We start from the raw sequence: 13,685 nt of genomic DNA, 5'->3' as shown, positions 1-13,685 counted from the left end.
CAAGACTTTAGTGTCCCGCTCGCTGATATGTCCCGCTCGCTGATAAAGTACGTTACCGATATCACCAGGACAAATTTGGTGATTCCATCGTGGATACCTACCAAGATGTGGAGGAGTACATGTGGCCGTGGTGAAAAATTGAGGGTGGTTGGGTTAATATTAGGGCTCGCTGACCAGAAATCTGTTGAATGCAGTCGAGGTTCCTCAGAATATGGAACAGGACGTTGATGCCAACACTAACAACACCCTGGGCATTTTCTTACGGACGGATCTCGTCGGGCGCGCGGGCAACGCCGGGGTTGGGAATTTCAGAGGTTTGGTTATTCCTTGGTATTTCCTGCCGAGATAAACACTGATTCCTGGTGCGTCCATGTACATAATCACATACATACACACACCCCACAACCGCACGGCTTCTTTGTCAGTAAACCCGTCATGAAGTTGTATTACATCCAAGTACGCTTGGTGGCTACACCCAAAAGCTGACAGCGCCTCTATCACACAGATCTTTCTTTCCACCATATCACGATGACCGGCAAGAAGTCCCGCCAGCCAGTCTAACTTCAGAAAGTTCTTAGCCCTGAGGCCAAACTCACAAAACATATCTCCGCAGCGCCACCGTCACAGCCGTGAGGGCAAAGCCCAAGATGATCATGTTGAGGAACGCGCGCTCGATCCAGCGCTTGTTGGCCTGGTCTTCGCGGGCCTTCCAGCCGGTGTTGAGGGCGTTGGCGTGAGGGAACTCGACGTCCGGGACAGGCTTGCCGAGGAACTGGCACAGGGGCTCCCAACCGTCCTCGATGTACCACTCCAGCAGGAGGTCTTTGGGGACCAGGCCGCGGATCATGTTGGCGTGTTCTAGCTCACTTATTAGCAGGCGTCTCGATAACACCTAGAAAAGGAAACAAGCCAGAGAAACTTACCCCGCTGCACCCACCGCGCATTCGCCCTAATCGCCCTCTTCATATTCCCATCCGGCGCTCTAAACAACACCGGCCACAAAAACCGCTCATACACATGCCACGCCCAAAAGCACTCCCGATCCAACCAACTCGCCAACCAAAACCCCCAACTCTCATTCGCATGCACCAGCGTATTCTCCAAACTCCTCTCCCACCCGTCCAAATCCCTCCTCATATTCAACACCACCTTCGCCTCAGGGTACGCCGCAATCAAGTCCGCCGCAAACACACTCGCCGCCGCATCCGTAACCGCCACACTATGCCCCAACAGCTTATCAAACTCCCCCGCGCTAATGGTATGCACCGTCTGCGCCTGTTCCGCAAGCATCTTTGCTGTGCCCCGTCTCAACTTCACTCCCCCTTCCTTACCCCCTTCCCCGAAAAGGTCCGAAGCCGGAACCGCCGAAGCAGGATACCACTTCCGCCTCGCCAACTCCACCCACCCGGGCGCATAACACTCCTCATCATATACCACATCCCACCCATGATAAGTATGTTCATACCCCAGCGCCATGAGCGCCTGTTGCAGGGACTCGGTACCTGTGCGCGGTAAACCGACGCAGAGGACTTCCATGGGACGGGTGCGGGTGCGGGGGGGCGGGGGGTTGGGGAGGGCGTAGAGGTGGTGTTCGAGGAAGTGCCAGAGGGGGTGGTGCAGGGAGAGGTGGAGGTAGGTGAAGGGGGAGAGGAGGGAGAGGAGGGATTTGAGGAGGCGGACGGGGGGGGTGTGGGTGTGGGAGGGGGGCTTTTTGGTGGGACGCGAGGGGAGGGTGCGGACGGTCATGGTGGTGGTTTGTTGGTGATGTTGGTGGTGGTGTTGTGGTTGGTGGTGTGCTGGATTAGGGTTGTTGGTGGTGATGAAGTCAAGTGTCACGACACATAGATGACGATGTGACGCTGTGGTGTAAGTGGCGTTTCGCGGGAGGGGATTACCACTGCTGCTCGGAACGGCCCGATGATGGCATTGGAAGACGGGATGAGGTGCTGCTGTTGAGGGTGATTTATATATCTCTGTTTCCTCACGCACGACTCAACCCCAGTTCTTTAAGTTTCGGATGATGGGCACTATCACATGACACGGAAAGTAATTCGGGAACCCTTCAGGCATGGATCACCACCTTTTCGACCATCTACACCAAACTGGGCTCGATTCTCCGGGTCCGCGTTGGTGTTCATAAGCGTGTTCATAACTGCGCGACAGACCCGAAGATGCGGCGGCCGGGTTAATATCGACGTGAAAACAATGCATGGATGACATACCCAGAGATTGTTGGCCGGTATATTAATGTCTTATGAGAAGTTGGGGTCTTAGTGGGGGTGTTATTGGTGTTATGGTTACCATCCCATGGAACAGGGACCGTGAGCTTAGCCGGATATTTTCGAACGACAGATGATCTTCGGGAGCTTGCCGGAATTATGTCCGGGCAATGTGGGATCCGGTAGTTTGAGCGGACAATTTATTCGGGAGTCGATCCGGCATTTGTTTCACGAGATGAGGTCTATCGACGTCACAGGGTAATTAAGACCAGAAATTGTCTTGTTCGTCCATACATTTCAAAGGTTCTCGAAGGGGGGTAATTAATGGCGTTAATCGGGATTAAGCTTGTGTTCCTCAGAATTTGTCTCATCGTGCACTGCTCGCCCACGGCCCTGAAATTTAACAGTCCTGTATCCGACCGGAGTTTAGAGGTACCGACATACATTTTACGCAGTTTATCAGCCACATATCTCTCGAGACCCGTCCATATAAGTTCAGATATTCAAGATTTGAAGTTGGCATGGTCGCGTCCATTGAATCAAAACCGTCATACTCATCATCCCGACGGATAAACCCCCCAAGATCAACCCCTTAAACACCCAAACTCTCAATATACTCCCTCACCAACCCCTCCCCACTCTCATCCCTCACCAACCCCAACTCCACAGCCCCCCCAACCTCATACTCCTCCCCCCACCCCCTCAAAATCCCCTCCAACCCTTCATCCCTCACCTCCCGAATCAACCCCACCTTCTCCTCCCCCCCAAACTTCCCCAACGCATCCCTCAACTCCTGCACACTAACCGCCACGCCCGGAAACACCACCGACCTCACATGCCTCTCCGGCAGCACCCCTTCCTCCCACTCCAAAACCCTCACCAAATTCTCCACCACCGTCCGCGGGGACGCCAAGAACGCCCTGAACGACCGATCCGTCAACGGGACGATGGCTTCGACCCCGGCCATCGGTTCGCGGATGATACCGCTTAGGAAGGAGGAGGCGGCACCGGTGGGTTTGCCCGGGCGGACGGAGAGGGTGGGTAAGCGGGCGAGGACGGTGTTGTGGAAGGCGCCGAGACGGTGCAGGTTGTTGAGGTGGAGTTCGGTTTGGAGTTTATGCGTGCCGTAGGTGGATTGGGGGGTGGGGGGGATGATGCCTTGTTTGGTGGTGGTCACTTGGGATGATGATGTTGCTGGGGATGGTGGGGGAAAGGGGGGGCCGAATATGGCTAGGGAGGAGGTGTAGATTACTCGGACCGAGCCCCGTGGGTGGTGTACGAGAAGGGCATCCGTTAGTAGCCGCACCGAGTCAACGTTGACGCGCTGGGAGAGCGCCGGGTCGGCTTCGGCAGCCGCCGACATGATGCCGTGGAGGATGTATACGGCGTGCAGCGGTTGTAGGGCCGGGTGGGTGACGAGGGTGGTCACGAAGTCGGGCGAGGTGATGTCGCCTTGGAGAGTGGTCAGGTTCTCTGGGTGGGTGGTGCCCAGGGGCGTGGATGGGGTAGCGAGGTCGGTGAGGAGGACGTGGTGGTCTGGGGTAGATAGGAGACGGGCTGCGAGGAGGGGGCCGACGAGGCCGGCGCCGCCGGTGATGAGGATATTTTTGGTGGTCATGATTTAACAGTAGTGAGATATTGAGATATAGTATTCACTGATCATGAAATAGGTTAATAATCACATAAAACGGGCTGGTTTTGAAGGCAGTTTGCAGAGTTGTGTTGTCACTCAAGCAAGCGTTATAGATACTTGTAGAGTAACAATTAATTCCCTATCTTATGGAACTCGAAATGCTAAATCCCCGCCAAATCGCCTTGGACGAGCTCGCGCTATTCATGTACATGCGTTGTGATTGGTGGGAATCGTTAGGGTGGGGTAAATGCACACGGACCAAGCACCAGAGGCTTGTGACTGAGATGCTGAGATAAAATCCAGCCCAAAAAAAGTTCAATGGGGGAACCAAGACAGGGAACATGGCCGCTTTAGCCCAGTTCAACCAACCTGTTCAAACCCATCAATTGGAGCCTAATTCCTTCGTGATATACATGTGGCTAATATTCGTTTGCCCCATATAACGTCTAACCAGTGATTTCGGATTTCCAATCAACAACAGCGGCCAAAGACTGCAGTGTCTGTGGATGCGCTTCCCCAAGCACTCGCCGCCGAGCCTGGGCATAGTCCTCCATCAGTACCAAAGCATCTACATCTCGACCTTGAGCTTTCCAAGCGTAAGCTAGGTTGTTCATGCTCGTCAGGGTATCGGGGTGATCAGCCCCGAGCTTGGTCTTCCGAGCCTCTATCACCTGTACCTGTAGCTTCTCGGCCTCGGACCACTTGCCTTGGGCCATAAGGATCGCGGCAAATAGCGATACACTTGCTAGAGTCGCCACATCTTCTCTTCCAAATATCCTCTGATTAACCTCCCTCGCCTTGCCTGCCATCTGCTGCGCAACCCTGTATTGCCCTTGCAACCATGCATACTGCCCCCCGTTCTGTAAAAGGTCTGCCCATGTTGCAGCCGTCTCTCCACTAGGTCGGTAATCCAGTGCCACTTGAACATGTGCGAAGAGACCCTGACACATTGCCCAGTTCTCGTATTCCGGCGTTGGGAACGAGGCTCCAAGTCGCTCGATAAAACGCTGTTCGAACGTCTCTCGCCGCGCAAACTCTTCGAGCCACTTCTTTGTCGATAATTGTACAAGCCCGTGCATCTCAAACTCGTCCCCTGTTCCGGTGGTAGCGATAAGACAGTAGTCCCTTAGCATAGCCACATCATCTTCAAATCCGTCGTCGACATCCCCGTCTGAATTATCGTCTGTGTCCGTGTTGTCGTCCAGAAGATTATTTGTAGTGCCGCCGCTGTCGTCCGACATCCCATCTCCGGCCTCGTTTAGGTTTCCTCCTTGCATTGTGTTGGCGGTTCTGGAACCCCTTAACACCCACCCCGGGATACCTTGTGGGTCGAAAAAGCTCATAAGCGACAGGAGATCCGCCGCCGATGGCCGCTTGGACTGGATATGCTCAAAAGACATCCGCCATGTCATCAGAATTGCGTTCGACGCGCCTCCTTCCCGTCGCAGCTCGCCGCCGTCGTACCGCAGTAGCCGGGCCCTCCTACCCTCGTTTTTCCGGAAGTCGGCCAGGTATTTCTCAACCGAGGTCCGTGGCGCTCGTGCCTGGATGTACGCGGCCGCCTGACTGATCGCTAACGGAACGAGGTCGAGCGCCTCCACGAGATCGGCCGCCACATCTGGATTCGCCGGCGTTCCCAGCTTTTTCTCCAGGAGTGAAAGTGCATCCGCCTGCGCCATCGGGCCGACATCGATCATGTTCTGACGGCGGCCAGTCAGCCTGAAAGCCAAGTCCTTGTTGCGTGTGGTTATGAGAATCGATCCGTTTCGGCTTTGTGGCAGGTATGTCGCAAACGGCCGCCTCTCGCCCGTATCGCCACTCGTTGCGCTAGAGGCGTGATCCACGTTATAGAATACGTCGCCGTCGTCAGCGCTATCGAGGACTAGAATCCATTCCCCGTTCCGTTCATTGGACAGCCAGCTATATACAAGCCGTGAGATGTCGGCTTTTGGTTGGTTACGGCCGGCAAGCTTGACGGCGTCGGCGATCATCCTGAAGCCTTCCTCGACGCGCGCCTTTGTGCCAGCGTGGACCCAGAATACCCATTTATCAGGCTGGCCCGCGGCAATTCGGTGAGCGTATTCGATGGCCAGTTGCGATTTGCCCACGCCGCCGAGGCCTACGAGGGCCACCCGACCAGCCGGCTCGGAACATCGCTGGTCGATCTGGTCGAGAATGTCTCCGCGGTCGACGAAATCGGGATCGCGAGAGAAGGGGATATTCGCGCACGGTTGCGGCGGCGTCTCTGGTCGTTCTGGGAAAGAACAGAACGTTAATAACTAGCTGTGGCAGGAACCAGGGGAACCCTACCCACTGGCAGGTGGAATTCCGTCTTGATCGACCCATAATTCTGCCCCACCTGGATACCCTGGTCCTGGGCCTCGAAAGACACCACGGGCGTTCGCGACATTGTCGTCACGTCGTGAACTTGTGATCGAGTTTGTTGTCGACGATCCTGCCGAACGACAGTCCGACAGGCTGCTGGTGATGTTGTTGCTATGAAGATGAGGATGATGCGGCTGAACATTGCTGCCCAATGATGCCTATCGCACGTGATCCAATGGCTCAGCCAGAGGACAACCTCCTCTGGCAGCAATTACAGCCTGGTGCTGCCCGAAGTGTGGACAACGGACGCCTCTGGCCCTCCTCAGTTGCTGTACCGTTCACGATGGACCCGTTGAGCATTACAGCTGGCGTCGTAGGCATTGCTACCCCGGCAGTGCATTGTATACGCCTTCTCCTCGAGGACATCCAGAAGATCGTCGATGCCCCCGAAGCCCTCAAGTCACTCAGGAATGATCTCCTCTCCGTGGACCAGGCCCTTGTTTCACTCCAGGCCGTATCCGAAGCGCAGTGGCAGTCACTTGGCGACGCCGTCCTCGCTCAATCCAAGACTGCGACCACCTCTTGCGGAGAGTCATGTGACAGGTTCAGAGCCACTCTCGGTCGCTGGACCAGGCACAGCGATGACGGGAAGCTCTCTCTGCGGGATCGCGCAATGGTCGGCTTCCTCAAACAAGGCCACGTGAAGTCCATGTCGGAGCAGCTGCAACATTGCAAGCTCACTCTCACCTCCGTTGTTTGCACTGCAACCCTGTAAGCGAGGCCCCCAAACTCTTCATGACCAACCACTTACCTATCGGCAGACATAGTTCCCTTCAGCAGAAGCGAGCAACCGAGGAGATCATAGTGGCGATATCGAAGCAGGAGGCCGACATTGCAGATTCCATTGCTACGACGGAGAAACAACTGGCCGAGGTCAATACCAAGCTGGGAGCACTCTGTATGGCGAAGCAAGAGGAAAATGAAACGGAAGCCGACCGAACTAGTGCGATCAGTCAGGTGGCAATCGAACAGACCGTCTTGGGCGAATCACGAAAATTGCTCCAAGAACTCCTCTCAGGCATCCATACCGCAGCCGAGAATGCCCAGAAAGACAACGCTCATGTGGTCAACAACTTCGGGGGCCAGAAGAAAGGCATGCAGATTGGAGCGAACTATGGGACGATTAGTGGCATCACATTTGGCCGCTAATTAAATACTATGTTATCACCGTATCGCACATATTCTCTCTTGCCGTCCTGATGCCAGTATATATCCCGTTGTCCCAGGGTGAATTCCTCCCATCTACGCGCGGCAGCAAAAACACCTCCGGGGATCTAGGATGAGTGACCTTCACAACAAACCCTAAAAAATTAACCAAACCACGCCTTGCGATTGTGTTCCGCACTAAAATACCACAGGACGAACGATGCTGCAACCACCTCTACGACGGTGGGAAATAATTGACTCTTTTTTGTCTTTTTTCATTTTCTTGATTTATTATTTTTTATCTTCTTTCACTTTGTTTAATTGACTCTTTTTTGTCCTTTTTCACTTTCTTGATTCGCTTTTTTTTAAACTTTTTCTTGATTTACTCTTCTTAGTCATCTTTCACTTTTCTTGATGTATTCTTAGTCTTTTTTCACTTTTGTAGAAAAGTAAATGATCCAGGGACTTGGTCTGCCGCTTTCTTGATCACAGCGAGATACCACAGCGAGACCCACACGTAATTAATTACTTGGGTACCTAGGTAGGTACCTATGTAAGTGTGGCGCATTATGGCTGGACCACGACTTTTATTGCCATCATCGGACCTAGCGAGGCTCAAGGAGGGCATCAAACGTGGACATCGAGGCCCAAGGTAGTCATTGAGGATAACGAATAACCACCGTTATACTTGCTGGGGTAGGGGTGTACCCTATACTCTGTAGCACAGTAGGGATATTTTAAATTTGAGAGCGGCGAAGGTATTTGCATTTTTATTTTGTGATCACGATGTGTTGCTAGTGGTAGTACCAGAGGCGGTTTCAATTTCGTTCTCACCTCTATTGTCAATATTGTCAACGACTAACGAGCCCGTTGTCCTCGTCGTAGGGTCCAACTTCGTTCCGCTAGCCATCAGTCAGGCGGCCACGTACATCCAGGCACGGGCGCCACGGACCTCGGTTGAGACATACCTGGCTGAGTGGGCGGTCTATCATCACAAAAATTGTACACAATTACGAGTCAGCTTTAGGGCTTCCAAACCCCTGTCATGGCAAGTCGCGGCAGAACGCTGGTTAATCATATCCCGGTATTATAACATACAGCGGCCACCGAACTGCCCGAGGTGCAATGTTGATAAGCACCTTACATTATATTATCATATCATGTTACCCCAAGAAGTCACTTGTCGTGACAGTGTAATTAATTCCTAAACACAAATCCTGGACTTGAAAGTTCGAACCACCGCCCTTCATTGACGATGTTACAGAGTGGTCAGTTGTGCACACCCGTGATACAATTAGATATGTACTAAGTTCTTTTAGCGTTATTTAGCGATAAATGGTATAGTTGACCTCTTCAGAAATTTTACACGGCGGGTTGTAAATTGGGAGGATGGAACCGAGCTGACTGTCCACACAGTATCGGAATAACCACGAGGACCAAATATACCCCCCCTTTGAACAACAAAGACAAGATACCGTTCTTGTGGGGAGGCCGAGAACACGTATCCGGAACCACAGTATTAACTATTTCAGCACCGCCCAAAATGCAAGGTAGCCCCGCCTCTTGTTTGCCTGAATTTGATGGGGGTACTCACCATGTTTCTGTAATCATCATTCTGGGAGTTGCGCTTTTCGACGCAAACCAATTTCACTCGGCGGTCGTCTCACATCTCGCAGCTAGGCGGCCATTACCACTGGGTATGACAACACATGACCCGATTGTTACATTTTGAGTTTGGGAACCTGCCTGCGCGTGATCATCATATACCGGTGTTGGAATTCTCGCGCCATTGTGAAGAAGGCAGGAGCGCAGATGCCGAATTTCGTATCTTGGAAAACGAGTTGCTTACTGTTTGCTATAGGTCCAACATTACTACACCCGGAACCAAGACCTCATTGCGTCGCCCACCGTTGTGCCACAGCAACAAACGTGTTCCGTGGTTTGGTAATAGGTACGAACTCCCAAACGGTGATAGGAATGTCTTTCTTCGTACAGTCCTATCCTCACTACCTCCCTTAACTGCCGATAGATTTACCTATCCTTTGGTCGTCGGCAACCTTTCAACCCCTCTGGTTGAGCTTTCTCTAAGCTGACGGCGTACAGCCCCTCCCTCTCCTAATCAAGGATCATTTGTTCGGACGTAGGCAATATGGAAACCATCGGGGGTTCCAGGACCGTGAAAGAAGACCTCACCGTGGTCCTCAACGATGTCCCCTACCTCCTAGTCAATTGCGTATGCGGCCCTGTCTTTCCCAGTCCTACGCGCGCCTGTCTAGTACTAACATGAGCATACTTAAAGCACTCACCATTGAGCACGGATCTTAATTTTGCAGCCTCGCAGCAGCTTACCCCCTTCACTCTCTACTCAATCCGCCATGGGGACAAAATCACAGGACCGAAGCTTGAAGACTTCCGTAGGAACATCCTCGAGCAGGATCCAACCTTTCAACCCGAGTTCCTTAGCCACATCGTTTTCTACGGCTCTGAGGATTTTGGCGTTGAGCTTCAGCCCACGGCGGTCAGTCTACTCAACTCTTGGAAAAAGATTGGTCCTCGCGCCTCGCTTGGAGTGCTGAATGAAGTTCGACAGATACTCGCTGGCATCATCGATGGAAAATACATAGGTCAATATGTCAATCCAGATAGGCGTGTTCATGTATGCCTGGATTGAAGACTTACCCATGAGGTACAGCTTAAAGGAGTGTCGCCGAACTTGGAACTAATATGGGCAGGTCTTATGGAGCAACTGGCCGTGTGACTTTCTTGTGCATTCCAGGTGTTGAATGCGTAGAAGGGAGGAGGCTTGCTGAAAAGCGCCGAGGCAACAACACCTGCTCGAATTGCCATCGAGTCATCGACCCCGAGCCTTGCTGGTCGGGGCTGCCTTACTTGTGGCACCGCGGGGGGGGGAGGGGGTGGATGGGCTCGCGGTGGCCAAAAAAACGGCAGACGAAAACAGATAACTAGCTGAAATCCAATCCATTGACATTCGATCAAGTCTCAACAAACTTTAATTGATTTACTCTTTTTCATCGTGTTGTCATTTCTTCGATTTATTATTTGTATACCTTCTTTCATGTTTTCAAATCTACTCCTTCCGTACTCTTCCACCTTCCCCGAGTGATTGTTTTCCGCCTTCTCCGAGTTTCTTGGTTTATTTTTCTTGGTCTCTTTTCATTTTTGTAGAACAGTAAATAGCCCCGGGAATTGGTCTGCTGCTTTTTTCGGTCACGGCGAGGGGGGTTAAGTCGGCTGAATTAGGATAGGTAATTAGTCAATGGCAGCTGAAACTTTGATCCACCTCACATATCAACGTCATCCTGAAAATGCTACAGACTACAAATTCAACATGCAATTACCTAGTATACTGTACATAATAAGTTGCCCATGCGAGAGTTCAGCCCCACTTTGCGTCACCTCGCGTTGAACACTGGCAAACGCACTCATCCACCGAATATGGACCGGCCAGTCTGAACTTTGACAGGCTTCTTCCCATGCTCCAGCGTTTTGTGCATGAGATCAACAAGGGCAAGGTCGGTGCCTAATGGTTGCGTCAGACACAAGAGCTCGACAGGTCTCGAAATGAAGGGATAAGGACTCACCCGGAGCCGAGGCTAGAGACACGCTGATCGGAAGCGGCTCTTCTCGCTGGGAGATTTGCGAATGATAGGATATTTCGCTGACTATGCGTATGCTTGTGAGGACTTTGTATTGTTCCCTTCTTTTTGCGATTGCGATGCACTTACTCGGCGCGGTGATTTTGGGCGTCCCGGCGATTGGGGACACGTAAAGCGGCGAAAACCCACCGAGGAGGCCGAAGGGACTGGAGGATTGCCAGGTTTAGCGTAAATCTTTCTCGGAGAAGGGTAGGACTCACGGCGGAGGATCATCACGATAGCTTGGCTTGCCTTCGTCCACGGGTAGGACCAGGACTGTCCCTTCAAGGAAGACGTTGTCGAGAAGCCACTTTCTGTAAGTGTAGATGCGTTCCCATCCCTCGTCTCTCTCTTCGGGGGTGACGTTGTCCGCCATTTCCCTATCATGTGTCATTATCCTGAAGCCTACAAGCACACGTAAAGAGGGATTCTGAAGGCTTACCAGCGCCAACGTAGGTCACGGTGGAGGAAAGCGGCTTTGTCGAATTTCTGTTTGTAACCGTCGACAAAATCCTTCGCAATCTGGACGGCGTCCTTGTAGTACGGTAAGGTCCCGGCCTATGTATGGTGGTATCAGCATCCCGATTCAATACTTGGAGAGAAGAGGGGGCAATACCGTCTTGAGATATTCGGCGAGGTCCGTTTCTTCCACCGAATCGGGTTTGGATTCTCGCCACATGTCAGCGAGTGATAGCTCTGTTCTCTTGATACCCAGGAGGCTTTCCAAGTCCTTGACGAAAGAATGAATGAGACGGGTTTGGCCCGCATTCTGCGTGGGGAGATAATCGGTGGGGTAGAGAATTCTGGTGCCAACCTGTAATTAGACGGTTGGTCAACGTGAAGTTGATCGACAATTAGCTTGGGGGTGGGTATCTAACGGCGCTGCGAGTTGGTTGCTTGATCAACCTCTCTGAATCTCCGTACCAGAGAGTAGCAAACTTACGTAGGAGTGATACATCGCGGCCGAAGAATGTGGGCACATCGTAAAACCTAGCTAAACGTCAGTCTCGGCTCTCTCGACCCATAATTACGGGACATGCAGAGCATCATGGATTTAACGGACGGGCAGAATGAGGCAACACCGCTTGTGTCAAGCACACCATGGGTCGGCCGGACCGCGAAGCAGCCGTTCCAGTACGCGGGCTTGCGGCAGCTCCCGTTTGCTAGATCAAAATGTCAGCCCGGCATAAACAACAAGGGGCGGAAGAAGGCCACATACTGTCGGACCCAATGGCGAAGTCGACCCACGGGTAAGCCGCAACACCAGCGCAGCTCCCACTGCTGCTGCCCGACGATGTCTGATAGCCATCACCTCGCGGGTTGTACGGGGCAAGGAACTCGACACACTCCATGGTCTTCTCGCGAATAACCATGGCATTGAGACGTGTCTTGCCAACAATCCAGGCGCCGAGGTCTTGAAGACGCTGGATGCAAGGTGCCGTCTGGGTCGCGACTGGATGGTACTCTGTCCAAGCTCGGTTGCAGAGTGTTGTCTTGGTGCCAGCGATGTCGAACATGTCCTTTACCAGAATTGTCGCCCCTCTCAGGGGTTTCTCGGGTAATTATATCCACGGACAGAGAATAAGACTTTGGCGGCACGACTGCTCGAAGAGAATTGGCGGTGATGGTGTTGTCGAGTTCTGCCAAGGAACTGTAACGATTCTCTGGATCAGTTCAAGGGACACGGATATATTGGGAGAGGAAACGGTAGTCGACTCGCAAATCGTGGGGATCCCCCGCCGCCTAGGGCTTGAAGCTCATGGTCATGGTCAAGTTGTCGTCTGAGTAGATCCTCCAAGGCTGCCAAACACGTCCACGGTGTGCTATATATGGCCCCGGCGAAAGGATGCAACCGTCCTTGCTCTCCACAAATCGCGACTCCGCTGTATTCCACAGGGACAGCATGTGCTGTGGTTTGGACTGCCGTTTTGCACCGGGCCTTTCAGCGGTTTCCAGGCACTAGGCGCACCAATATCAGAGCCGTGGAGTTAGAGTGCAACATTGTGCATGTGTTGGGCTGCCACCTACATGACACGCTGCATCCTGCCTTCTAATATCTAATCCGCCTTCACGCCGTACATCGTACGAATAACTTCCCTGGCAGCTTCGAGCGTGACATCTGTAACTGTGAGTACAGGTGGGTAGGTACCTTCAGAAGACATGCAGCCAATTTTTAGCCTAGAATTCCTCATGGATTGGTTCTCTCTCCCAAAACATGTGAGGCCTCAATGACGAGCGTACCGATATAGGAAATCAGGCTTGGCTGCCCAACATTGTAGTTCTGACCTGTGGAAATTGGGAATGAGTCGTGCTGTACTGATGTCCTCGAATCTGCACGATCTTAATTAGGTTAATAGCTCTACCAAACAGTGGATTTGCAGGCTTGTCTATACATTACAGCTTTAGTACTTACCTTGTCGTCTAATGGATGTACATGGTTAGCCTGGCAGACTTGCTCGACCAGGTCTTGCACGTCCTTCATGTAGACACTGGTCACCATCTTGTAATTGAAGAAATCGGTATAGCGTATCTCAGGAGCTCAGACCAGTTGGGCGGTGTGGCGGTGCTTGTCAATCCAGAGATAATTACTTATAACGTATATTATAAGCGAGTGGATCATATAAGCGAGTGGATCAGTTTCCCCTA

General features: G+C 52.5%; 5 protein-coding genes across 5 annotated transcripts; 2 read left to right on the top strand and 3 right to left on the bottom strand.

Annotated features, from left to right (window-relative positions):
* Window positions 1-592: 592 nt before the first annotated feature.
* On the bottom strand, window positions 593-3,837 carry C8A04DRAFT_40989 (uncharacterized protein; the record flags this gene model as incomplete). Its single annotated transcript, XM_062785137.1, has 4 exons — window positions 593-858; window positions 924-1,252; window positions 1,313-1,707; window positions 2,845-3,837. The coding sequence occupies 4 exons, from the start codon at window positions 3,835-3,837 to the stop codon at window positions 593-595; spliced, it is 1,983 nt and encodes a 660-aa protein (XP_062632473.1).
* A 461-nt stretch (window positions 3,838-4,298) lies between these two features.
* Window positions 4,299-6,262, bottom strand: C8A04DRAFT_16165 (kinesin light chain; the record flags this gene model as incomplete). The annotated part of the gene is made up of 3 exons (XM_062778750.1): window positions 4,299-5,098; window positions 5,150-6,106; window positions 6,163-6,262. The coding sequence occupies 3 exons, from the start codon at window positions 6,260-6,262 to the stop codon at window positions 4,299-4,301; spliced, it is 1,857 nt and encodes a 618-aa protein (XP_062632472.1).
* Window positions 6,263-6,520: 258 nt separating this feature from the next.
* Window positions 6,521-7,386, top strand: C8A04DRAFT_40987 (uncharacterized protein; the record flags this gene model as incomplete). Its single annotated transcript, XM_062785136.1, has 2 exons — window positions 6,521-6,948; window positions 6,999-7,386. 2 exons carry the CDS (start codon window positions 6,521-6,523, stop codon window positions 7,384-7,386), a joined length of 816 nt encoding a protein of 271 aa, XP_062632471.1.
* Window positions 7,387-9,532: 2,146 nt separating this feature from the next.
* C8A04DRAFT_33437 (uncharacterized protein) lies at window positions 9,533-10,141 on the top strand (the record flags this gene model as incomplete). The annotated part of the gene is made up of 3 exons (XM_062782462.1): window positions 9,533-9,616; window positions 9,683-9,901; window positions 10,076-10,141. The coding sequence occupies 3 exons, from the start codon at window positions 9,533-9,535 to the stop codon at window positions 10,139-10,141; spliced, it is 369 nt and encodes a 122-aa protein (XP_062632470.1).
* A 685-nt stretch (window positions 10,142-10,826) lies between these two features.
* On the bottom strand, window positions 10,827-12,944 carry C8A04DRAFT_40986 (amidase signature domain-containing protein; the record flags this gene model as incomplete). The annotated part of the gene is made up of 11 exons (XM_062785135.1): window positions 10,827-10,924; window positions 10,986-11,066; window positions 11,130-11,206; window positions 11,261-11,419; window positions 11,482-11,597; window positions 11,656-11,853; window positions 11,918-12,029; window positions 12,103-12,202; window positions 12,259-12,581; window positions 12,612-12,679; window positions 12,849-12,944. 11 exons carry the CDS (start codon window positions 12,942-12,944, stop codon window positions 10,827-10,829), a joined length of 1,428 nt encoding a protein of 475 aa, XP_062632469.1.
* Between the last annotated feature and the right edge of the window lie 741 nt (window positions 12,945-13,685).

Source organism: Dichotomopilus funicola (genome assembly GCF_033296635.1).
Source record: "Dichotomopilus funicola strain CBS 141.50 unplaced genomic scaffold C8A04scaffold_147, whole genome shotgun sequence".
Lineage (NCBI taxonomy): Eukaryota > Fungi > Ascomycota > Sordariomycetes > Sordariales > Chaetomiaceae > Dichotomopilus > Dichotomopilus funicola.
This window is presented reverse-complemented; position numbering and strand designations above follow the sequence as displayed.